We start from the raw sequence: 26,742 nt of genomic DNA, 5'->3' as shown, positions 1-26,742 counted from the left end.
TCTTTTCTATTCTGAGCCTGGTCTTCAGCAGCTTTACCCTGGCATAATAGCGGTCTTGATCCTTCTAACGTTAAACAAATATAAGACATTATGTCCAGTAATCCATTAAGTCCATTAAAGCTTTCATAGGAGAGGGTCTTCGATAATTGTCAGCAATAAGAGATCACTCAGTACAATGCCTATATTGCCTTTCTTAAACTGAACTGCCTCTTACATTGTTAAATCCATGCCTCTAGGATCTGATGCCCCTGTCCCATGCACGCCTGGCTACTACTGTGACATCGCCAGCCTCCCCACGCCCACCGACATGTGCGCCCCTGGATTCTACTGCACCCTGGGTGCAACCACGCCCGAGCCCCTGGACGGATCGACGGGTGACGAGTGCCCTGAAGGCTTCTATTGCGGGGAGGGGTCGCCCTATCCTCTGGCATGCCCTCTAGGGACATACAGCCCGTCCCTGAGGAACGAGAATGTCACTGACTGTCTGGATTGCACCCATGGACAGTACTGCGGAGACCACAATCTGACAGCGCCCTCAGGTGAGCAGAAAGAGATAGGATTTAAAGTGGAATGTTATTCCTTCATTGTTGCTATTTTGTCCTTATTTTCTTGTATCATGAAAATACTAACAAGTCATGTACATTTACATGTATCTCTGTATAACGTTCTAAAAACACTGATCATGAAATTAATTTATGATGTTTAAAAACAGGAGGAAGTAAACCAGCAATTACAAACGAGAGAGAGAGAGAGAGGAAGAAAGTTACCTAGCAGTCAGAGGGAAAGAAAAGGGGATAGATGTACATGTATAGTATATTTCTTGTACATATTTCTGCCAAATGTGAACATTAAATGAGAAAATGTCTATTTCTGAATGTGTTTTCCTCAGGTAACTGCAGTCAAGGCTTCTACTGTACACCCGGTCAGAATGTTGCAGATGCAGCCCCTTGCCCTGTCGGCTTCTACTGCCCTGAGATGACCTTTGACCCTATCCTGTGTCCCAGCGGAACATACCAGACCGAGGAAGGACAGTGGACGTGTGATACATGCCCAGCTGGATACTACTGTGACAAGTAAGGAATGATTGCAATTATAATGAGAGAAACAGAGAGAGAGAGAGAGAAAGAGAGAGACAGACAGAGGCGAGGGAGAGAGAGAGAGAGAGAGATAAAGATAGAGAGACAGAGCGAGAGAGAGAGAGATACACAGAAACAGAGGAAGACGGAGAGAGAAAGACAGATGTAAAGAAGGAGAGAGAGAGAGAGAGATAGTTGAGTTCAGGGGCAGAGACAGATAAATAGAGATAAAGAGATTGATACAGGCAGAGTAAGAGGGAGAGACAGACTGACAGCTAGAAGGGAGAGAGGGACACTATGAGGATGGAAATAAAAAAGGAATGAAAGAAATGTAATTTTTGTGCACATGTTCACTTACACCTGAACATATGGAGAACCAATAGGAAAACTGTAATCATCTACTGGCCTTGTCTCCCTCAGTTCTAATGGTGTTGTCACTGCAAACATCACTTGCCCAGCCGGTTATTACTGTCCGGCAGGTACCACCAGGGATGATGAGTTCCCTTGCCCCACGGGTACCTACGGCAATGAGACAGGATATGCCTATGAATCACAGTGTACCGCTTGCACAGGTGAGTTCTTCTTTCACCCAGAGTAAAGTAAAACCTTCTGAAGGCTTGTTATCATGCAATAATAGACCTTTTTTGTATCACCTTGATGAAAATTATTTCATTCACCTGTTGCGAATGAATGTATCTCAGTAGTCAAAATTCAAATTTCATACATTAGTTTTTGCCAGGTAGGACAAACCTTAACACCACCTAACACCTACCTAACAACTCGTAACATATGCAATTTGCACACATTTTGTTACATTATGAAAATGGCCTTTTCAAATGAAAGCAATAAAAGTGATGCGCTGATGTCCTTTGGCAAGACATAAATCTACATTCGCTTCTCTCAGATGTTAAATGGGTACTGGTACTAGGGAGAAATTCTGTGAATGCTGTGAGCAACAAAATGGTATTCAAACATTCACCAGCTGCAGTCGTAACATTGGAACACCTTGAGCAACTCGCATCATGGCCTATGAGGGTTATAAAGATATCCAATTTTAGTGTTGTCAATATTGTACAATACAATAATTGTTATTGATTTTCAATATGTTTATACAGAATAATACAACAATCCTTAAGATCATTACAATTTGCAATGCTAACACCACTTTATGCTCAACAGAACAGTCTCACTACAACCTACCATTGTTATTCTTTTCTAGGTGGCTATTATTGTAAAGAGGTAGGAATCACCTATCCCAATGGTTTATACAATGCTGAATATTACTCTCACTATGAACATGACAGACAATGAAAGCGGACAAAATATACAGTTCCTCAGGTAAACAAAGGGACATCCCTTCACTGCTATTATGTAAAAATGTGTAGAACAGGTGTCACATGCATATTCACCTGTTCTACACATTTTTACATAATAGCAGTGAAGGATGTTCCTTTGTCTACCTGAGGAACTGTATATTTTGTCCGCTTTCATTGTCTGTCATGTTCATAGTGTCTAGACAGTATTCAAATACCTCTTTATGATCTACATGTACATTACAGCACCATTACAATGCATTATTTTCCATTCTTTACTAGGTGGCTATTACTGTGAGGAGGTAGGACTCACCTCACCTAGTGGTCCTTGCAATGCTGGGTTTTACTGCAGGCAGTATTCTAATACCTCTACACCACAACTTGGATACGATGCTGATGTCTGCCCAGCAGGTGAGTCAATACACATATGAAGAGTTTAATTCCAAGAGGAGCAAAAATCCATTTTTGTAACTTCAGAGAAAAAAGGAAATGATTACCAGATTTTGTTCAGTCGTCTATGGAAGAGTGATATCATAGGGTGCAGCAAACCTGTAGGCCAATCAAGAAACACCCCTTAGTCTCTTGGAGAGTCTTGGGGTGATGGAAAAGTAAGATAATGGCTTTACCAATTGGGTGAATTGGTGGGAAAAGCAGAGCATTATATAAAGCCTGTTGGTCATAAAACTGAAGGCTAATCCTGGTGATTGAAATATAATTCCACATGATAGCCTACTTCCATGCATCTTTAATAATAATAATAATAATAGCTAGTTCTTACATGTATATAGCGCTTTTCAGGACCGAAGGCCCTCTCAAAGCGCTTTACAGGTCATAGGATTCAGGCTGTCCCGCACACGAAGTATGCACATTCTCCACTCCCTGGGGAGCATTCCAGCCAGGCGTCTTTTTTACAAGCGCACACTTGCTAATCTAACCACATAAGCTTTCGCATCCTACCGGGTACCCATTTAACACCTGGGTGGAGAGTGGCAGAAGGGCATTAAATGTGTTAACAACCTCCTGGCTCTCAATAGAAGAGGTGATACAGTCAAAACAGTTTTATCAACCACCTGTATAGAAAGATCACATTTTTCATTTCCCAAGAGAAAATTGTTTCTCATTGGCCTAAACCTGTAGTAAAGGCACCTGTACATAAAGTCGCTGTTTTCACGAAGTGACGGTAGTGAAAAAAAATTGCATTCACTTTACGATTTTCTTCACTACCGTCACTTCGTGAAAATAGGGACGATAAATACCACCTGCCTACAATGGTAATTTTTCTTGTCTCTCTTTAGTGGTCTTTCTTTAGTTGTCTTTCTATACATGCGTCACTGTATTATACAGGAGAAATCTTGGCCAACTGCTATAAGCAGGGAGGTAAAGTAAGCCGAGTTTGGAGTCTGGTCGTTGATGAATGGTCATGAAATACCAGTTTTGAAGAAAAAAATATAATATTCGGTAGAAATTTGTTTGTGTAATAATGAATTAAGAGAATATAGATGGAGGCATATTAGAGACACCATCGCATTTTCTTTGTTCGTACTTATTTATTCTTTTCCTTTACTAATATCTTTTGATTATATCTTGCAGGTTTCTACTGCCCTGAAGGCACAGCCGAGCCATACCAATGCCCTGCAGGGACGTTCAGTAATCAGATGGGACTGCACAATACTACTCAGTGTACGCAGTGTCTAGCTGGATTCTACTGTGAGAGCGTCAACCTCACCGACACCGAAGGTACGTGTGGTTTATTGAAACTTGCACAGCTGCCAACCCTTCTTATTTTGGTGGAATTATTTTTGGCCTTCTTACAGTACTAATGTCATGAGCCCAAGATTCCTCTCTATTCTGAAAAATTCTGTGTATTAAGTATTCAAAGTAGACTGTATTAACAATTTTGCCTTGAGAGATTTTTAATGTATGCTTTGAAATGTTTGCAGGTATGTATTTGGTATTATTGTTGGTCTTGTCTGTCTATCTTTCTATCTATTTATCTGCAAGTACACATGTATCTATATATGTTCCATAACTGATGGGTGACATTGTAGTGGATCTTAAGACATGAGTTATCCAGAACTTGGTATTTGTTATGCAAAACATAATACAACTAAACACAAACAAGTTTGGACAACGATACACTGAGTACAGTTGTTGAAATTGCTCCTTGATCAGATCCCAACTGTTACTTAATTTGTAACTTGGACCTACACTGTAATACTATACTTCAAACCTACTAAAAACCCAAACCATACACATATGAACAGGTACCTTGATAATATAAATCTCAGAGAAAATGACATGGAGCAAAGGTGGAGTCACTGATAATACAACTGTAATATGGTACTGTGTATATTATGTTTTCTTCACTCACTCTTTTCTGCATATGTATACATTTTCTAAGTTCTTCCTCATTCATTTTTTCTGCCTTTCTTCGTCTAGGACTATGTCAAGAGGGCTACTACTGCCCCCTAGGGTCATCATCACGCACCGAGATGTCCTGCACCGAGGGTCACTATTGCCCTGAGGGGTCAGCCACGCCCACTGGTTGCCCAGAGGGGACCTTTAACCCTTACCAAGTTCAGATTGAGGAAGATGACTGTACGCCTTGTACGCCAGGCAGCTACTGTGAGACACAAGGTTAGTGTGGAGAAGATAAGGTGGCTCAGTGGTCTCGTAACTGGGAGGTCCTGGGTTCAAAACCAAGTCAATTCATTTGTGCCCTTTGGTGAGGCATCAATCATCATCACCAAGTCCCTCAGAGAGGGTCCCCTGGGTACTTGCTTACAAACGTATACATGCTTTTTTAATAGTCATGTGAAGCATTCTTCAACATCATCACATATATTACTGGTTTCATAACCTTGAGCCTTAGACCTGATTTGTATTGTTTCCATTGCTTGTCTTGTTTGTGTACATACTGTATCCTTTCAATCTCTTCTACCAAGCACATGAAAAATGTAATCTTGTACCGTAAATGGCTATTTATTCTCTTCTGTAGGTCTTGTGGAACCAACTGGACCATGTGAGCCAGGCTACTACTGCCCAGCCGGTCAGAACTCGTCCAGACCATACGAGTACCCGTGTACGGTCAGTCACTACTGCCCTCTCAACTCCACCGAGCCGCTGCTGTGTGAGAACGGGACGTATATGAACCAGACCCATGCTTCAGAATGCTTCACTTGCCCGGCAGGATCGTGAGTATTGTCTTGAAATTCAATTGGATGATGTGTGGTGATGATTTAGTGATGAATTATTTATGATGGTTTTGTCGCTGATGATGATGATGATGATACTTTGTGTACCCTAAAATGCTCATGGTAAAATTGATTGAGCTGCTATGCTGATTGTCTTAAATCTTAGAAAAAGGGTGTAACTGTGTAATTGTGGCAACTTTGACGGTGGTGATGAGGATGATCATGATGATTAAGACAATGATGACAATTATGATGATAGCTAAAATTGCCACCCCCTGTTTTTTTGTGATTCCCAGCAGCTATTTACAGCTTGTTAGTTTTTGTTAGCTTTGTTCCTTTAGCTTTCGTTCATATTGTCCGATTTCAGCTGAGTGTTTATGCGTGTGATTTTTATTCTGATGAGTGCAAGATGAAGAGTTTTAGTTTGTCTGTATCCATAGCTATTTTCTGATTTGATAGTATTAGTCACCTCTTGATGATAAGAATGATGATGTCTGTGATGAGGATGATGATGATGGAGGTGATGACGATGGTGACGGTGACAATCATAACGATCTCCCAATAACCTGCACCTCTGACCTTGCCGATTACAGGTACTGCGTGTTAGGAGACCTCATTGCCATGTGTCCAGAGGGGTACTACTGCCCCTCTGGGACCGGTATCGACTGGCAGCCGTGCCCCTGTGGGACCTATAATAATGACACCGGTCTCTCTTCATTGTATTATGTTTTGCATGAGAAATAAAATCATTTGAACATACTTCCTTAACCTTGTCCATTACAGGTACTGCGTCCTAGGAGACCTCATTGCCATGTGTCCAGAGGGGTACTACTGCCCCTCTGGGACCGGTATCAACTGGCAGCCGTGCCCCCGTGGGACCTATAACAATGATACCGGTCTCTCTGAGGAGCTTGAGTGTAGGCAGTGCCCTGGTGGTTATTACTGCGGGGAGATCGCTCAGACTGATTACCTTACACAGTGTGATCCAGGTTAGTCAGTGCATCTTGGAGATGTCATCTCTCAAGAGCCAAAAGGATAATACCTCATATTGTTTTACAATTTTGAAGTTAATTTCATGTGTACATGTAGGTTCTAGGATTTTTAAGTTTGTCCCAAATTGCAAGGATAATGTTAACAATTACCACAATTCCTGCATTGCTTTTGTAATTGTTCCAATTTTTACAGTTATTTTGAGACGGATCATTGGCATGAAACCTTGATTTGATTGGCTATTGAGTGACGTTGCCATGGTATTTATTATTTTACCCTCAATGGTAGGTTTTATGCAACTGTCCCCCAGATACTATGTGTATATAGCAAATACTCTAAAGACGATAGGAATCCCAATGCCGAGTACATTACACTACCAGTAATTATCAGTATTCATGTACACTGTACAGTCAATTCTGTCTCAGTGGCCACATTCCTATAGAGACAATCTGTAATGGTTACCTAAAATTATCTTCCCTCTAGTAAGAAATTCATGTATGTGATGGAGAATCTGCCTTGAAAGGCCACCTGTCTATCTCTGCCACTTGTTCCTCTTTCCCTCTGATGGCCTTAGTCTCTTGAAATAAAATACCTGTACCAGTACAAATATAATGAAACCAAATTCATTGTAAAATGCTCATGTACAAAAGTACCAATACAGTGCAAAAACCAATTATGTCTTTAATGTTGCCAATGCTTTGTTTCCAGGGTTTTACTGTGAATATGGCGTAGACAGAGCCGATCCTAATGGCAATAACAACTCTACCGTGGTGAATGCAAGTTGTGCCGTCCTTGGTGAGCATACCGGTATCGGTGGCATCTGCCCTGAAGGATCATACTGCCCTCTAGGTTCAAATCAACCAATCGAATGCGAGGCTGGGTCGTACGCCAATACTACGGGACTCGAAGCGTGTTGGGATTGCCCTGCTGGCTACTACTGTCTTGAAGGTAATATCATGAACTGCTAATCATGAAATAGTAATAACGCTATTGATTATTTTGGTAATTTCATCATTTACATGTCATTTGCTCTAGCTCGTTGCATAAACGTTATAAGATGGGGATGTACTGAATATATACTTTCATGGAATCTGAAATTTACAGAGCAAATATTTGGAGTGATTGGTCTACTTGTAGCTACTTGCTCTCTCTATATAGAAAACCATGCCTAAGTGGTGCCCGTTGGTCCCCAATGATCCTCTTATTCTTATGTTAATTGAGAGCTGAGTTGTTGAGATAGCCACCTGTCAATGACCACGCTGGGTAGTCTGATCCGTCCTGGCCAAACTAGTACAGACGGGCTTTAAAGTATGACTTGTATTTTTCGTTTTTGTGTCTTGCAGGTGCGGTCACCTACGAGGACACACCCTGTCCAGAGGGTCACTACTGCCCGATCGGGACAGCTTCCATTTATGAGAACCCCTGCCCTGATGGGACATACTACAACACCACACATGCCACGGAGATGAGTGACTGCATCGCCTGCCCGGGAGGGGACTACTGTGAGATCGATGGACTTGGGTACCCGACAGGACCGTGCTCTCCCGGTAAGAGAGGAGGTGTTTCATGGTGGTGATGGTGGTGATGGTAGTGATAGTGATGATGGTAATGATGATGATGATTGTGATAGTGATGGTGGTGATGTCAGTGCTGATTGCTGGTAATGGCGATTGTAATAAGGAAAGTAACAATTGTGGTGTTGATAATGGTGATGATGATGGTGGTGATGATGATGATGATTACGATGGTAGATAGGGGGGATGATGGCTGTGGTGATGGGAATAATCTTGATTTCGATAATGGTCTTTGTGATGGTGGTGATGATGATGATGATTATCATTGCAGAGATGATAGTGATGATGATGATGGACTTTGCTATGGTTTATGGTGAAAATACTCCACAAAAACTGTTATTCCTCCCTTTTTCTTCTTTCCTTTGATACTTGTATGCTACCTTTTTCATGCATTTCATTTGAATCACCATGATTGAAATGTTTTACTATCATCATCATTTTTTTTCTCTCTCAAATAAATATTTCTGACAATTCCCAGGATGGTACTGCTCTGGCAACTCTTCATCCTCCATGACGATGACCCACGGAGGAGAATGCCAACCCGGTACCTTCTGTCCTGAGGCATCCTACGCCCCCACACCCTGCACCCCCGGGACGTACTGCCAGACTCCTGGGCTTGATGCACCTACAGGGAACTGCTCAGAAGGTCAGTGGTTTACAGTTTGGTGGTTTGGGTCCAACAGTAGGGAGAAGAAGAAGTAGAAGAAGAAGTAGAAGAGGAAGAGGAAGAGGAAGAGGAAGTGTAAGAGGAAGAGGAAGAGGAAGAGGAAGAGGAGGAGGAGGAGGAGGAGGATGATGATGAGGAAGAGGAAGAGGAAGAGGATGAGGATGAGGATGAAGAAGAAGATGGAGAAGAAGAGAAAGAATTGTTTGAATTTGTGAATGATGTTGGTCTCTGATGACTGCAAGATGCCTTGTGCTTTTATAAAGAAATCTTCAAAATTTTGAGATAGAGAGAAAGTAAGAATAAAACCATGTGGGTCAAACAGACTAAATTTGATTGTCTTTGTGTGTGTGTTGAGATGAAGTTATATTCCTTGCAAATAATCCTACTCGATCTCCATCCTGTAGGGTACTACTGTTCCCTCGGAGCTTCGGACCCCGCCCCTACGGACAACACCACCGGTGCCATCTGCCCAGTGGGTCACTACTGCCCCGAGGGTAGCCCTGCCCCTATCTCCTGCCCCACCGGCTACTACCTGAACTCTGAGGAGAACAATGCCCTTGAGGACTGCTTGCCCTGTCCTCTGGGTGAGTTCTGTCCTGGTATTGGAAGGGAGACCTCAGCAGGGGATTGCGATGCTGGCTTCTACTGCCCAGGTGGACAGAATGTTTCTGCACCTGCAGAATACGTGTAAGTACATTTTTTACTTGTGTGAAAATTAGAAGTTTGGTGCTTTTTTTGGTGATAGCTTATCTTTCTTAGGACTCCTGTTTTTGAATATAGAACATTTCTAGAACACAGATGTGTATGCATAACACTTGTTTGTGCCCAACTTTGTACAATTTACTGCTACTTGCTTTCCTAGTGCTTTATATAGTTAATTTTTTGTACTATACAGTATATAACCTCTAAAGTAATTTTGGATGGGGTCTTAGTGAATTACAGACAAAGGCACTCAAGTAGAACAAACACCAATTAGTTATTTCATGTTTCTTTGAACCTGCAGCTGCCCTGAAGGCTACTTCTGTGAGGTAGGAAGCTTTGAGCCTCAGATATGCGAGAACGGAACCTTCCAGAACGAGATTGGCCAGAGCTCCTGCAAGCAATGTCCAGCTGGCTACTACTGCGACAACACCCTGGACCCAGTGGTCCTCAACATCACCGGTCTTTGTCCATCTGGTCACTACTGTCCAGCAGGAACGAGATACGCGGTCGAGTTCCCTTGCCTGATCGGAACGTTCAACAATGAGACAGGTGAGTGCTTTACAGATTCTGTACATCTGTGCAAGAGTCTCTTACAAATTCATTGCCTAATTTGGTGTCATGGACCAAGGACCAGGGACCCGTTTCACAAAGCCTTTTTTCAATGACAAATGACAAAAATCAGTGACAAATTCGCTGATAACCAATCAGAAGCAAGGATTTCAATAGCTTATAACAAAGATTGTCATTTGTCATTGATGACAAGTTTTGTGCAACGGGTCCCTGAATGTTGCCAGCAGCAGTCATTGAGGGCTTCTTTTTATTCAGAGCTGTACGCTAACGGTTAAGGCTGCAGTTCGGTTCCAAGTTCAGTTTAGGGCAGACTATGACATCTTTCCTCACTTTGAAGCATTATTGGTAACATATTCTAGTTATTGACCTTATATTTCTTTTTTCATCTCACAATTACATACTTTTCTTTGAGAGCCTAATAACATTTATTTGTCTCCTTTTAGTAAACCATTTTATCAAAGTATCTAGCTGATGAAAGTTGCATAAACAAGCAGATTTTATACTGGGGGCATCAAGCTCGTAGGATAGCACAAAGTACAACTAATTTTCATTTGATTTTCATTTTCTCACTGCTAGGTTTGACAGAGGAGAGTCTTTGTAGCCCGTGTCTGGGCGGGTACTACTGCCCCACCCCAGGAATGGTCTACCCAGAGGACGAGTGTGATGCAGGGTTCTTCTGCAAGCAGTATGCCAACATCTCAGCACCTGATCAAGGTATAGGATGACGACAATGACCAGTGTGATAGTCACCGTGGTAATGGGATGATGACAATGATGGTGGTGGTGATGAGGATGATGAGGATAATGAGAATGATAATGATGATAATGATGATGATGATGATGGTGATAGTGGTGATAATGATGATGATGATGATGGTGGTGGTGGTGGTGATGATGATGGTTGAGATGATGGTTATGATGATGGTTAGAATATGATGGTATAATACACAGTGATCACCATTGAAATGATAATGGTGAAGATGCTAGTGATTGTTGTTACACTGGTTATGATAATGATGTTCAAGATCAGCTCTAAACACCTAATGCTCCTCTCACCTTCTTACCCCTAACCCCATCCACCCACAACAGGTGACGATGCCAACGAGTGCACCCCCGGCCACTACTGCCCCCAGGGAACCACAGACCCTGTTCCCTGCCCCAAGGGCTCCTTCAGCAATGAGTACGGCTTACAGGCAGAGGGAGACTGTGAACTGTGCACACCAGGGCACTACTGCTCAGAGATAGGACAGACCAACACGTCAGGATTGTGCAATGAAGGGTAGGTTTGGGGAATTATCCTGTTGAATACCAAACCAAAGATAACTCTGACCGAAGTCAATGGAAATACATGTTATACAAAGATTGATAGAGAGTAAAATATAAACTGTTATGTGCACAGTAGAAGGGGACACCCACATTTTAAAAGTCCTGACCAGTCTTTAACTATATCTACACACTACTTTCCAGTCCTTATATTAAATTCCTTTTTGATACATGCGTGTACCATTTCATTTATCATAAACATACATGTATACAGTGATGTTTCAAAGGTTACAAAATAAATAAAATCATGCATTCATGTATATACATTATCTTTAAAAATCATAACATCTGCGATACTCTGAAAATTTGAAAATGTTAGTTTTCTAGTTTGCAGCCTTTAAGTTTTTGATGAAATTTCTTGCGACATATAGATATTCTTTTCAGATTCATTTATTTTAGTAGCAAAATACAGCTAACAGAAAAATCCCAGTGTTGCCAATTTGAAGAAGAAACCTGATAATTTTAGCCTGTAAACATTCCCATTGTAATTCATTCTCAACTCCTTGCATCCATTCTATGTTTAGATTCTACTGTGAGCTTGGGTCTTGGGATGCCACCAATGTCTCGTGCCCAGTGGGTCACTACTGCCCTCTAGGTTCACCATCACCGGAGCCGTGCCCCCAGGGAACCTACACCAACACCATGGAGAGATGGAATGTTAGCCAGTGCCAGGACTGTAATGAGGGATGGTACTGTAATGATACAGGTGAGCAGGAACTTAATTACGGTTTATTGTCGTCTGGTCTACAACCATTTTGTCTACTACCCAACTGGTCTATTCTCATTTAGTTTAATTTCCAGTCGGCGTGAACCTGAAATTGACAATGTGTTGACAAGGACATACATGTTATTCCTGTTTTTCTATACAAATTAGCAATTTGTTCAGGCAACAGTTTGGTAGGAAGCATGTGTATGCTTTTAAGTAATAAGCCAGGGGACCTATGGCTTTAAGTCCTCTCCAAGGGACTTTGTTATGAGGATTAATGCCTTACCAAATGGCACTTACACATAGACTTGGTCTTGAACCCAAGACCTTACGGTTACAAGACCACTGCTCTAACACTGAGCCATCCTGCCTCCATTATGGGTGGAAAATGCATGGTACAGACCATTAATATCTAGCATTCTCTCTCTGTAACAGGTCTCTCTGCTCCGGTAGGCGAGTGTGACGCAGGTTTCTACTGCCCACCGGGTCAGAGCGTACCAAACCCCACCGACTACCCCTGTAGCATTGGGCTTCACTGCCCCGTTGGTAGTGCTCTACCGGTACCTTGCGCCCCTGGTACATATACCAACCTCACCCAGGCTCCTGAGTGCCTGGAGTGTCCTGCTGGGTTCTATTGTGTACCGGAGGAGGTCATTGAAGGTGAGTGGGAGCCACCTGTCTTTTGTTTTATTTTATGGTTACTTGATAGAGTGTTTAACTTGTTTAATAGTAAGCCCAAGATAACTTTGGCTGGGGTCCTTGGAGAAAAGCCTTCTCTCAAAATCACTCGACTGAATATTTTATGATAATGTTATTTGAATTTTCACTGTGTAATGCTCTTGACAACGATCAGAGGACATCAGGAAGATTGGTTAGAGCACATAATGAAAACACAATAGATCAATTTCATTACCAGAGTCACTAATGGAGTTCAGAAGGCAAGAGGGACATCTTTTACAGATTTTATCATGTGTTTGCAAAATGGGAAGAAGTAGGGTACAGAGAAAGGAAACAGTTGACCCCATATTGATTATTTGGAGTGAAACTCTTTTGGAGTAAATGATATTAGCAACTAAACCTCATTTTGCTAATGAAAACGTTTGAAGAACTATAAAAGTTTGTTGGTTAAATAAATACAAGGCCAGCATGAGCATGCTTAAAAAGAAGGTTGATTTCTTGTAAAGACAGGAGAATTAACAGAATTAATGAGCTGTACAATTCTTCAGTAATTTAATTTTCAACCCTTATAATGTCTCTTCATCTTGTAGGAAATTCCTCAGCTGGGTACAGCGATTGCCCCCAGGGGTATTACTGCCCCCCTGGAACCGGAGCTAACTGGACTGCTTGCCCACCAGGAACTTATGGGGCAAGCAAAGGACTGGAATATGAGGAGGACTGCTCTGACTGCCCAGGTGAGTGGTGTGGTGGTGGTGATGATCATGGATGTGATAGTTATGGTGATGGTGTTATTGGTGATGAATATGACAATGATGATGATGGTGGTTGTCATGATGTTGATGTTGTGGGTGAGGACGACGACGAGGAAGAGAAGGAGGACAAGGATGAGGAGGAAGAGGAAGAGGGGGAGGTGGAGGGAGGAGGGAGAGGAGGAAGAGGAGGAAGATGAGGAGGAGGAGGAGGAGACGGGGGAGGAGGAGGAGGATGAAGAAGAAGAAGAAGAGGAAGAGGAGGAGGAGGAGGACAAGGAGGCGATGACGGAAGTGTCATCATGTTACTGGTGGTGGAGATAATACTACTGACAAGAGGAGCAGAGTTATTACAATTAAAAACAATTACCATTTTAAACTCTGTTTCCTACCAGGTGGTCAATACTGCGATGGTGTCAACCTCACCCTCCCATCTGGTCCATGTGAGGAAGGATATTTCTGCACATATAAAGTGGATAGGCCAACCCCAACAGCATTCCCCAATGACGGATGTTCCTACGCAGGTAAAGCAGTACTCTCATTCTTACACACCTATGCAGCAGTTACACATGTATTTTAGAATTGATTTTCTGCTCTCAGATACTCAGTTGCAATTTTCTTGTTTTTGTTGATATCGGGTACAGTGTGCTGTGTATGCTGCAGCATAATATGCCTTTTACCTCAATGAGATCAGTTGCGAAAATTGATAGATTCTCCAAGATATTATGCATATGTTTGTGTGCTTGTATTTGATATCAATAAGAAAGATTTACTTTTACTTCTAACAAATCATCTGTTGAAAGCCAGAAAGGTGGTAAGTTAACAACTTTTTGGTGCTAAGAACTCATTATTTGTGTTAATTAAGGATATGTGCTGATGTGTTTGTTTATCTTTAATCTTGGAGTTGACTTTAACATTAAGATAGAAAATAAACATGACATACAAACTGCAAATGTCATGTCATCATGTTATTTAAAAACAACTGTTTTAGGAGTGAAAAGTTCATTTATTCCTCTGTAAAAAATTGAACCTGAATATATCTAATTTTCTGTTTACATTTTCTCATCAAGGTAACCATACAGGTTACGGGGGCGTCTGTCCGCTAGGTCACTACTGTCCCGAGGGGTCACCACGCCCTCTAGGGTGCGCAGAGGGAATGTATCAGGACGAGGAGGGCAAGGAGTCGTGCAAGGAGTGCCTTGCTGGGTACTACTGCCTCGCCAATGCTACAACATACGAGTGAGTCAATACAAAAATATATAAAGTGAGATAAAATTAACCTATGATTGTGGTCACTTTTATGTAAAGGCTATTTACAATGTACACACAAGTTTGTAGCTGTCACAACTATATTTTCTCTGGTGAAAGAGAAATTTGTGTTGTGGAAAGTATCTAGAAAGGCATTTTGTCTAGAGTTTTAATTTGCACATACAAAATGTGTGTTGTAGAATCTGTGTAGAAGGGTCACTTGTCTACTGTTTCTATTTTCAATTGTGGCTTTTATAAGCCAGGTTTGACTCTATGGCCCGAATTCACGAAGGAGGTTTAAATTTAACCCATGGTTTAAACCGTCATTTACATAACCCATGGTTTAGAATTAGCACAAAATCAACACAAAACAGTCAAGAGGTCCAATATTAGACGCCCGCAAGGCAAGGCACGCTTATTTTGCGGTAATTTCTAAACAATGGGTTACATGTATGTAAATGAAGGTTTAAACCATTGGTTAAATGTAAACCTCCTTTGTAAATTCGGGCCTATAAGATTGAGAAAGAATCTTAAATAAGACAAAATATGATACAGTCAACAGTTGGATAAGAAACTCCATAGTGTTGATTTATAATTGACTGGAGGACCTGCATGTACACGTACATGTAAGTAATATTAATTGAGATTAATCAAATCCCTTGATTAGATATTGATATGAATATGAATATTCATCCCATCTCATGGACTGACATATTTGGTTACCCACTTTGATTTTCAGGGATACCATATGTCCGTCTGGCTACTACTGCCCACCCGGTACAACGTATGACATCATGGAACCCTGCGTTGAAGGAACCTTCAACAATCTCACCGGTATGTTTGTCAACCTTTTCAAAATCACTTTGACTCACTTGTAACTCTCTTGATGTAAATAGTGTTTAGCATAAAGTGAAAGGACTAAATCAAGTTTGTCTTATGGAGCATTCACTTGAGAAGAAATCCATATAAAATGAGACATGCCATTTTAAGAATGACTTAATCGCCACGGGGGCATACACATTGATAAGATTGTTGTGTAAGTATTATGATTTCAAACCCCACAGTATACACCAATACTTCCAAAGTATATGCTACATGATCTTCCTTTTTCAATGGCTTCCACAGAATTTCTTTCACAATGTAATCACATTACCAGGGCACTGTCATTATAACAGCTGCGATTAATTTCAACTTAGGAGACTATAAACTTGAATTTTGATTGGAGGACTTAAAACTATCCTATCCTTATGACCTTGTTCAACAATTGATTTACTACTATTCAGGTGCCCACAATGATTCCTGGTGTACTGCGTGCCTACCTGGTATGTACTGCGCTGGCCTTGGTAACCCTGAACCCACCGACCTCTGTGATGAAGGCTGGTATTGCATCAGTGGTTCCTATGAACCTCAGCCATCTGACTCAGTTCTAGGAGGAGAGTGCCAGGCTGGTAAGTCTGTCATGATGATGATGGTGGTGGCGGTGATGATGAGGATAGTGGTTGTGATGAAGATGATTGTAGTGAGGATGATGGTGATAAAGAAGAAGAAGAAGATGATAAAAATGATGATGATGGTGGTGCTGATGATGATGTTCCTGGCTGGTATTGCATTAGTGGTTCCTATGAATTTTGGACCCTGCCCTAGGAGGAGAGTGCCAGGCTGGTAAGTCTAATATGGTGAGGATGATAGTGGAGGTGGTGATGATGATGGAAGGAGTGGTAGTGGTGGTGATTATAATGATTATGATCATGTTGATAACGATAAAGATTCAAATGATGATGAGGAGGAGGATAACTGCTAATGATTGCAATGATGAGAAGGATAATATATTAAACTATCAGGATGAGCAGCAGACAACTTTTACAGCATCAGCACATTAAAGATGCTATCGAGCCAATTTTACAAGTTTACTCTTTGAACATGATGTTTCTTTGCGATTATACTCATCCTGTGCCTATATAATAATCTATCTGTTTAACAAATTATATACAGTCAAACCTGCTGTAGTGACCACCTGTCTACAAAGGCCACATTTGTTGTTTACCTTGAAAATGGTTTTTCATTGAATCATGTACTGAAGGAACCTGTCTACAACAAGCACATTTTTGTTTCCCTTGGGCGGTCGTTGTAGACAGGTTTGACTGTTTTACATTCACATCATTTAATCTGACATTATTATTTTTTTAGGTGAATACTGCCCTCAAGGTGGATCATCTCCCATGACCTGTGACCCTGGATGGTACTGCCACACCTCTGGTCTGCCAGCACCCTACGCTATGTGTTCAGCTGGTTACTACTGCACCAATGGCTCTATCACAGCTACTCCTACAGGAAGTGGAGGTAAGATGATGATGATGGTGGTGGTAGTGGTGGTGGTGATGATGAGGATGATGATGATGATGATGGTGGTAGTGGTGGTGGTGATGATAGGGATGATATGGATTGATTAGGGGTGTCGTAGTTTAGTGGATACCTCACCGGACTGTGAATCACATGGTGTGCGGTTCGAGTCCCGTCAGGGCACTTCTGTCCTTTGGCAAGACATTAATCTATATTTGCCACTCTCCACCCATGTGAAGTAATTGGGTACCTGGTAGGAAGAAATTCCTTGAATGCCGGGGTAATAGTATGATCCTTAAGCGCAGTGGAATATATTCATGTAGTAACTGAGCTATATAAATGTACTTATTATTATTATGATGATGATGATGATCATGATGATGATCGTAATGGTGAGGATTGATGATGATGATGGTGATGCTGATGATGACAACCATGACGATGGTGGTGATGATGATGTTTATGAAAATGATAATGTTGGTTATAATTTTGACGATGATTGTGAAGATGACTGTGATTTTTGGTGGATGTGAAAACATTATTAATATGTATAAACTGTACAGTACATGTATATCTATGTATTTTACTCTATTTGATTAGTTTAATTGCTTAACAATGTTAAATCTGAGATGCATGACCCTACATGTTATCAGTGTCTGTGATATGGTGTAATATTGAAGCCCTAAAGTATTTGCGCTTCAAAATGATCATGAAGTGCCTCAAAAAAGTAAAAATCTTTGAGTAACCGGTTTTACCATTTCCCCCAATAGACTGTAGTGTTATAACAACTTTTATGAAAACAAAAAATGAAATATCAATTTTCAATTATAAATATCTTGATAATCAGACAGGGGATCGGCTTTTAAAAGTCACAGGCTTCCTGACTGAACTAAAGGTTTATAATCATGATTGCAGCATGAGCTAAATACAGGATTTTGTTTAGAATCTGAGGCAAAGATACCCAATCCTTTTAACAACTCTCTATCCATTGTCCACCCCAGGTGACCGATGCAGTCCTGGCTACCACTGTGTTGAGGGTAGCTCAGTAGAGGAAGCATGTCCCCCAGGCACCTACCAGCCGAGCCTCATGGCACAGAACATCACCTACTGTCTAGACTGTCTGGCTGGAAAGTACTGCAACGAGAGCGGTCTGTCTCAGCCTGAAGGAAACTGCACCAGAGGTAAGGATAATGACAATAGCAAACATCTGTAGAAATTAATTGTGATGAGAGGAGGAGGATCTTGCTGGAAGGAATGGTAGAGGGTAAACGAGAAAGGGGTAGACAGCGAATCACTTGGTTTGATGATGTCAAGAAATGGATTGATCTTAACTACGGAGAGGTTAGAACAAGGGTTCATGACAGAAAGCTATGGAAGTGCATAGCCGCCAACCCCTTCCGAAGGGACGGCACTAGATGATGTTGATGATATTAATTATGATTATAATAATGACAGTAATGATAATTATGATAATGAAAATTAAAGATGATGGTAATGATGATGAAGTGCATGAATGTAAAATGGCAACAGAGACTTGAGTGTTCCACAGCGAAGCACTGTAAAGTGCAATAATTGATTTCATTGGCTAGTGTACGCCATTTGTTCTCTTACTTTTAATTTATAAGGTGTAAGCATTATCTTATTAAAGAGAAACGTTTTTAAAGATGTCTTTAACTTATCCATGGTATCCGTATATCTAATATGGAAAGCAACAATTTTTTATTCATGATTATCATCATTGTTTATTTTTCAGGATTCTACTGTCCCGGCGGTCAGACCATCCCGACACCCAACGAGTATCGCTGTCGCCGTGGTTACTACTGCGAGGAGAACTCCGCAGAGGAGCAGTCGTGTCAGGCCGGTACGTACCAGGATGAACCCGAGCAGTGGGGATGTAATGACTGTCCTGCTGGCTTCTACTGTGATGATACCGATGGACCTATTGTTAACTACACGGCATATGTCTGCCCTGAAGGTAATTATGCTTCCTCTGATCACTTCTTCTTTAGTGTCCATCATCTGTGCTCCAATGTTCAGCCAGGCTTTTGTACACTGAAAAGCCTTCTAATTTGCTGACACTAGGTCTTCCGGGCAGCATTGATCATCTGGGAGTGGGCATCTGGATAAGTGTGACATAGATTGCATGGATGTTCCACACTTGCATTTGATCACTGAAGAGGCTGGAATTTGCGTGCAGGATTCTTGAGATTATGTTCTGAAAAATTATTGGGAAATGGTTTACGCCCCTCTCCCCTCCCACTTTCATGCTACTTGTATAAAGTGGAACAGAGAAAGGAGTCAGATGCAAGGTGAAATGAGAATTTTATAAGTGAATGAGAAAGAAAATAGTCTAAAAGGAGGGAGAGGGAAAATAGAATTGTAAATGACTGATGAGCACAAAGTAAGAGTAGGGGGTAAAGAGAGAAAAAAAAAGCAAATCTTATTGACTTCAAACAGGTACATTACTGTCTACTGACTGATAGCCGATTCGGGCTTCTCTGCTTGGGTTTAAAATATTCTGTAATTTCAAAAGTGATATTGATTATGACTATTTTGGACTTTGACCAGTAGAATTTTCAAATCTTCATGTTTTGGTACATCTAATCCCATCACAATACTGTCATGACCAGGACTTAAAAGTATGCGGTGGTCTTAAATAAGGCAGGGAGAATTAATTGTGGTTGCAATTTTATCCCCGGGAACATGAATCAAATCAAATTCTGTCAACCTTATTCCAAATTTTCTTCCTTCCTCCTAAGGCCACTACTGCCCTGTAGCTACCAGAGCAGCCACGTACTACAAGTGTGCCATCGGTACCTTCAACAACATCACAGCTATCTCCAACCAATCAGAATGCTCCGACTGCCTCGGAGGCTACTACTGCGGGGAGCCTGGGCTCACGTACCCTCGGACGCTCTGCGCGGCGGGATACTACTGTCGTCGGGCGGCCCGCATCGCGACACCGAACCAGGGTGACGATGCGGACGAGTGTCCCGTCGGGCATTACTGTCCTGAGGGAACCGAAGAACCGATTGGATGTCCACTGGGTACCTTCAGTAATAACACAGGGTTGATGAATGTCACAGAATGTGAATACTGCACACCAGGTAAGCATTACACGGCTAGTGCCCTGTCTATTACTCTAGAGCTGCATGTTGTTTTACACCAGGAGCAGTATTTCGAAATTATATCATGTTTAATTTTTGTAAGAGTTATATGAAAATGTTGATTGTCACAGCAGATTGGAATTAGAAACTTAGTGGTACTCATACAGGTGTCTCTGTAAACTCTACGTGTATACTGCCAATCAGTTACTTGTAATTTGAATTAACATCTTTTCATCTTTTAAACTTAAGGATAATTTACATTCCAGACTACCATCGCAGGAATTTTGGCACAAAAAAATAGAAAAAACAAAATTATGGAGACTAAACTCTTTAACTAGGAAGTAATATTGAAAATATAAATGTACGGAAGGTGGTCACCTGCTTTTGTAATGAAGGCAGTATTATCATTTACTTACTACCCGATTTATCATGAAAACAATATTATTCTGTACCAATTGTACCACACCTTTCCCCCGACCAGGCTCATACTGTGACGTCACAGCATTGACCGCCCCTGTTGACCTCTGCACGGCTGGCTTCTACTGTGTCCAAGGCTCAGACAACCAGGAACAGTTTATCTGCCCTGCTGGACGCTACTGCCCCGAGGGCACTTCGGCCGCCTTCAAGTGCCCCTCCGGGACGTTCTCCAACGACACAAGGCTTGTGGAAGAGGCAGAGTGTCGTAACTGCACTGCAGGGTATTACTGCCAACAGATGGGACTGTCAGAGGAAGAAGCACTGTGCACTGCAGGATACTACTGCCCAGAAGGTATGTGAAGTTTGAGAATATCTCACTTTTTATGTGCAGTAAATCATGTTGAAAAGGGTATCTTAAATCCCCACTGCACTACTTATACCTACTTGCGCCCTCAATATAGCAAACAATGCCTTATCAGTGCCTGTTGGTCCCTCATGATCCCCATTTTCTTATGTTAATTGAGAGCTGATTTGATGAGATAACCACCTGTCAGTGACCTTGCAGGGAGGTTTAATCCCCCTGGCCAAGGGAAACAGACAAATGACTGTGTATACATGGCAAGAGGCATTTAACCCCCCTTCCCAAACAAACAATTCTTCTTAATAGCGGGAAACAATATAGGTAATTACTATAAACACAAGTGCTCCTTGAGCATTTAATTTTGAGTGGACTTGACGCCTTACAAATCTCATAAAATAGTATTACTAATTTCTTCTTTGACATCCTTTAGATCTTATTACTGTATGATTTACATTGTATTATCCTTCTTCCTTATATAGGGTCTTCCATCCCTGCCCCCATCGAGTGCCCCATCGGTCTTCATTGTCCTACCGGGTCAGCTGAACCTAAAGCCTGCGCATCTGGCTCTTACACCAACCGAACCACTCAACGATCATGCCTGACCTGTCCTCAAGGGTGAGTCAGGGACTTTTAGATTTGCACGTCGACAGAGTGGACTGCTTTTAAGGCATTGGCAGTACCTTAAAAGGATGTGACACTTAGCAGTCCACTATGTCGATGTGCAAATCTAAAAGTCCCTATTACATGGATCTTGACTAAGAAGGTGGTTTAGGAAGAGGCTGAAGGATTGCCAACCATTCTTCAAATTGGCAATGCTAACTGATTTCTGCTGCTGTTGGTGTGTCTTTTACAAGATGTCACATACTCCCTGAATCTTCACTAGTGTACTTGTGTCATCAGTCTTTTGTAAACTAAAGATATGCATGCATCAACATTTTCTGATATTGTAGGGCAGAAAATGTCCAATTTGAGAGAAAGTATTTAAATTACCCTTAACTGCATTTACAGTATAGAAATTGCTTACTCAAAGATTTAATGCATATTTTCACCAAATGTTGTCATTCAAAAATAGCTATTGTGTGACTATAAACTTTAAGATAACTTTAAAACTAGAAACTTTAGCTTTTGAGGAGTTAAACCTGTGTGTCTTGTTAGCAAGTACTGCAACTGGAACTCAAACTGCAAACCATGCGGTTTACAGTCTAGTGACTTATGCACCAGACAATGAAACCTACTTGAATATTGAATCAATAATGATTTTTAAACTATGTAATATTATTTTTTTTAGATTCTACTGTCTACCTGAGAATGAGACAATTGGTCATCCTGATCTAGAAGCCGGTTATGCAGACTGCCCAGCTGGCTACTACTGTCCGGCTGGAACCGGTTTGGACTGGATGGCCTGCCCAGCTGGAACCTACAGTGATCAGACCAACCTCTACATGGTGAGGAGAACAAGAGAGAGAGAGAGAGATCGAGAAAAAGAGCGATGTAATTCTACATATTGAGAGAGATGTGGAGAAATTGATATAGAGCAAGTTGTAAAGAGGGGAAAACAGCGAGATAGGGTGCGATCAAAAACGATAAAGCGATGGCATTATCTTGAGGGGAAAAACATGGAAGAAGAGAGAAAGAGATACAGAGAGACGAAGAGAGAGAGAGAAAGTGCATGTACATGTAGTAGAGAGAAATGTTAAAGGGAGAATAGGGGAGTACAGGTATACATACCATTTTTCGAACATGGACGGAAATGAGTAAAGCATGCTTCAAAATTGTTATGACACCATTTGGTAACCCTCTAACCTCTATGGCTTATCCTCCAGATCGAGCAGTGCGAAGACTGCCCCTCAGGGTACTACTGTCCTGACCAACACGCCACTAACGTCACCGACCTCTGCCACGAGGGCTACTGGTGCAGCTCCGGAGTGGACAGGGGTAACCCTCACACCCTCGGGACCAACGAGACCTACAACGAGACCTGCCCCCTGCTAGGAGGGTACACCGGGGTAGGAGGGGTGTGTCCCAGGGGGCACAGGTGTCCGGAGGGGGTGGGTGCACCCATTGGATGTGAGGAGGGGATGTACCAGGATAACGAGGGAGAGGGGGTATGCAAGTATTGCCCAGAAGGTGAGACCGTTTGCTGTTAACCAATCAATTCACTGATGACTGAATGTACTGTATCCTCATGTGATTATTATACTTTACCATGTACGTTGCATCCAAGGAAAACGTTCTGTACTGCCTAGCATTTCAAAATATTGTTTTTCATTTTTGTGGTACCTCGTTGGAATCGCATGTTTGCATTGTATCATTTATTTGATCTTAAAATCAATTAAAAATGAATTTTATTTGGAGATGAACTTTTTGAAAATAAATATTCCTGCTAGACAGCTGCATCACAATTAAAATATCATACAAATTTTCACTGCAATTAGCACTGCAATTAGCATGCTTCTACAAATTCCTGATCAAATGTAACAGTTGCTTTTTTCAACCAATTTTAATGAACTTTTTATTCTTTACTTGTTTCACCCAGGCTTCTTCTGCCCCGCCAATTCCACCGACTACGAGTCCAACATCTGTCCGGCAGGCTACTACTGTCCTGACAGCACTGAGCACGGTCAGCAGTTCCCCTGCTGGCCCGGAACGTTCAACAATGCTACCGGTCAAACATCCAACTCCTCGTGCTTGTCCTGCCTGGGAGGCATGTACTGTATGGGATACCATAATGAGTGGCCTACTAGCAACTGCAGGTGAGGATAAGACTTACAATTGTGGCTTCTCATTGGGACACCTTTGATAAGTTGCCAGTTTTCAGAGAGACAAAGAGAGATGAATAGTACTAGAAATTCAGAGAGAGCAGTAAATAGAGTCCTACCTAAAGCTGCTCATCAGAATAAACTACAAGAATGAACAGAAAGCTGAAATTAGACATTATAAACAATACTAATTTAAAGTAGGGACTGTAAGTGTTTGGTTATCTGGATGAATTTAATTTCTCACTTGATCCTGGAGATGAACTGGGACTGATTCTTTATTTTCCTGCTTTACTTTTTACCTCAGGAATATATTCAAAATGCTCCCTGCAAGCTCGATCGAATAACATGATCCAAGATAATTACATACAAACTTTCCCTTCTCTTTTCTTACAGTGATGGCTGGTACTGTACTTCTGGAGCTTTCGGTCCGATGCCCAGTGACCCGTCCATTGGTGGTCAGTGCCAGGCCGGTCAGTACTGTCCGGCTGGCTCTGAGCTACCTATCGATTGCGACCCAGGAATGTACTGCCAACGGGCTGGACTTGCCCTGCCGCAGATGGAATGTCATCCAGGTATGTAAAAAATGATTGATGATGGTGATGGTGAGAGTGATTGGGGGGGAGGGGGGGGGGGGGGGGGGGGTGATGAGGATCATAAAGATATTGATTATGATAGTGATAATGGTAGCAATATGTTATGTTTGTTATGATGATTGTGGTGGTGATGATGATCTAGATGTAACAGGGGGAAGAGGAGGAGGAGGAAGAAGAGGAGGAGGAAAAAATGGTGGTTGTGGAGAAAGTGGTGCTAGTGATAATGATGATGATGACATTAATGACTGTACATGTATCATCATTATTCCATTCCAACCACACAGGCTCTTACTGCATCAACGCAGCATCTCGAGGTGACCCTACTGATAACATCACAGGCAATGTCTGCCCTATGGGTCACTTCTGCCCACAAGGCAGCTATACTCCCACACCATGTGACATGGGATACTATCTAGACGCTGAAGGGCAGTCTCAACTGTCCAACTGCAAGAACTGCACTCCAGGTAAAACTCACCAGAATTTAATGTAACTGAAATGCTTGTTTCGATATGACGCAGCAAAACTGTGGCCACTTGTATATGATGACGTACAGTGTAATACTTTCACATTTCCTATCAGACACACGGATAAGAAGAAAAAAAGGCACAGTAACTGTGTAGTGTGCAGTTGCCTTCCATTTTAAAATACTTGTTAAAAGAATGCAATGGTTTAGTAGTGGTTTAGCATATCATATCTGAGCGAGTGTAAATTGTATTACATTTGAAAGAATAATTCCCTCTGTATTTCTGTATTTTCCCACAACAGAAAAAAAAAATTAATGTGGTCAAGATGCTTGGAATGGCTCGGAAAGTGAAAAAAATTGAGATTGATGAAAGTTTCAAAATACATATCTATTGTAGATAATGAGATTGTAAAATATTGACTCACTATCTATTAGTGGAAAGCATGTATCAAAGGGATGTTGTTTTTATGAGAACATATTTTTAACAGTTGTTACAAGTTATCTACTATCCCATACTAAATTTGTCACTATGTAGACAAAACTACAAATTACATCCATACAAGTGCTAGGTTTGAGAACCGTAAAATTAATCTTTAATGTCTCATGTGGTTTAGGAGAAGATGATGTTTTTATATCATCTAACAATGAACAAAATTAATATTTTGTATAAAGAGAGGTCCCTTTTAATTTCATGTACATGCATGATAATAGAGTTTGACTAAAATAATGCATGTATATTTTGCATCATGTATGAACAATGAACAAATTATCATTTTGTAAGAGTGTTCCATTATTTCACATGTACTTGTATGAGGTGCCGTGGTCGAGTGGTAACGTCGCCGGACTGTCGATCACAAGGTCCGCGGTTCGAAGTCCCGCTGCGGCACTAATGTCCTTTGGCAAGACATTGATCTACATTTGCCACACTCAACCCAGGTGATGTAAATGGGTACCTGGCAGGAATTAATTCTTTGAAATGCTAGAGCGCCGTAATGGCAGCACAGCTTAAGCCGGGGTAATAGTCTCCAAGTTTGGAAGCGCTTAGTGATTGTAATAAGCGCTATATAAAAACTGAGTATTATTAATATTATTATGATAATATAAATCAAATGCCCTTGTATATTTTCTCTAAGGTATGTTCTGTGGTGAGCAAGGCCTGCCGTCTCCCAGTGGCGAGTGTGAACAGGGTTACTACTGTCCAGAAGGCCAGTCAGTGGCCAATGCATCCTCATTCGCTTGCCCGGAAGGCTACTTCTGCGAGACCGGTAGTCCTGCCCCCGAGCCTTGCCCCTCCGGCACCTACCAAGACACCCCGGCCCAATGGACCTGCAAGACGTGTCCAGAAGGATTCTATTGTAACGCCACGATCGGGCCGGTGGTCTGGCACGGGTCCTACGTGTGTCCAAGTGGGTATTACTGCCCGGAAGGCACAGAGTACGCAGAGCAGTATCCTTGTCCCTTTGGCACCTTCAATAACCTGACAAGTATGTGGTAGTGATGTATGTCTAGTATTGTACAGAGTAGATATTACTGTCTTTGGAACTTATTGAAATTTTAGTTTCATTTTGCCTGTCCAAATGTTGTGTTCAAATCAAGGAATTTCTCATATCCAAAAACTTCAGTGATTATGATAATAGTTGTTTTTGTTCTACTGCATACTGTCAGTTATTCAGTCTCCATGGACTTAAAAACTATCAAAATGCTTTAATTGACTGGCCAGTGAATTACATTCATACAGTAAATGTACATAATTAACAACTAAATTATTCAGACCCTTATCAAGTTTGTAATTTTTTTTAAATATGAAAAATGAATTTGTTCCATTTTATTTTTCTTGAGAATGTGCCTTGTTAAAGCTTACATTTAAAGGTATTTCAAACAAAACCTAATTCAACCAGTCCACCTTTTATTC

General features: G+C 41.5%; 1 protein-coding gene across 1 annotated transcript in view; it reads left to right on the top strand.

The window, feature by feature from the left end:
- Positions 1 to 26,742, top strand: part of LOC585963 — a 140,194-nt gene that overhangs the window by 48,886 nt on the left and 64,566 nt on the right. Inside the window, 34 exon segments of the mRNA XM_030978245.1 lie at positions 237 to 539; positions 890 to 1,073; positions 1,497 to 1,648; positions 2,672 to 2,800; positions 3,980 to 4,126; positions 4,829 to 5,026; positions 5,388 to 5,583; positions 6,367 to 6,572; positions 7,282 to 7,521; positions 7,917 to 8,120; positions 8,626 to 8,793; positions 9,219 to 9,501; positions 9,818 to 10,065; positions 10,663 to 10,800; positions 11,176 to 11,365; positions 11,934 to 12,115; positions 12,551 to 12,775; positions 13,384 to 13,527; positions 13,938 to 14,066; positions 14,613 to 14,781; positions 15,530 to 15,624; positions 16,074 to 16,238; positions 16,978 to 17,130; positions 18,132 to 18,311; positions 18,884 to 19,105; positions 19,890 to 20,237; positions 20,719 to 21,006; positions 21,495 to 21,630; positions 22,304 to 22,460; positions 22,839 to 23,142; positions 23,552 to 23,768; positions 24,168 to 24,346; positions 24,652 to 24,831; positions 25,964 to 26,314. Coding sequence (XP_030834105.1) covers positions 237 to 539; positions 890 to 1,073; positions 1,497 to 1,648; positions 2,672 to 2,800; positions 3,980 to 4,126; positions 4,829 to 5,026; positions 5,388 to 5,583; positions 6,367 to 6,572; positions 7,282 to 7,521; positions 7,917 to 8,120; positions 8,626 to 8,793; positions 9,219 to 9,501; positions 9,818 to 10,065; positions 10,663 to 10,800; positions 11,176 to 11,365; positions 11,934 to 12,115; positions 12,551 to 12,775; positions 13,384 to 13,527; positions 13,938 to 14,066; positions 14,613 to 14,781; positions 15,530 to 15,624; positions 16,074 to 16,238; positions 16,978 to 17,130; positions 18,132 to 18,311; positions 18,884 to 19,105; positions 19,890 to 20,237; positions 20,719 to 21,006; positions 21,495 to 21,630; positions 22,304 to 22,460; positions 22,839 to 23,142; positions 23,552 to 23,768; positions 24,168 to 24,346; positions 24,652 to 24,831; positions 25,964 to 26,314 — 6,810 coding nt within the window.

This window comes from Strongylocentrotus purpuratus, unplaced genomic scaffold (assembly GCF_000002235.5).
Source record: "Strongylocentrotus purpuratus isolate Spur 01 unplaced genomic scaffold, Spur_5.0 spur5_scaffold_1, whole genome shotgun sequence".
Classification (NCBI taxonomy): Eukaryota; Metazoa; Echinodermata; class Echinoidea; order Camarodonta; family Strongylocentrotidae; genus Strongylocentrotus; species Strongylocentrotus purpuratus.
Note: the sequence above shows the minus strand (reverse complement) of the source record. Positions and strands in the feature narration are given on the sequence as shown.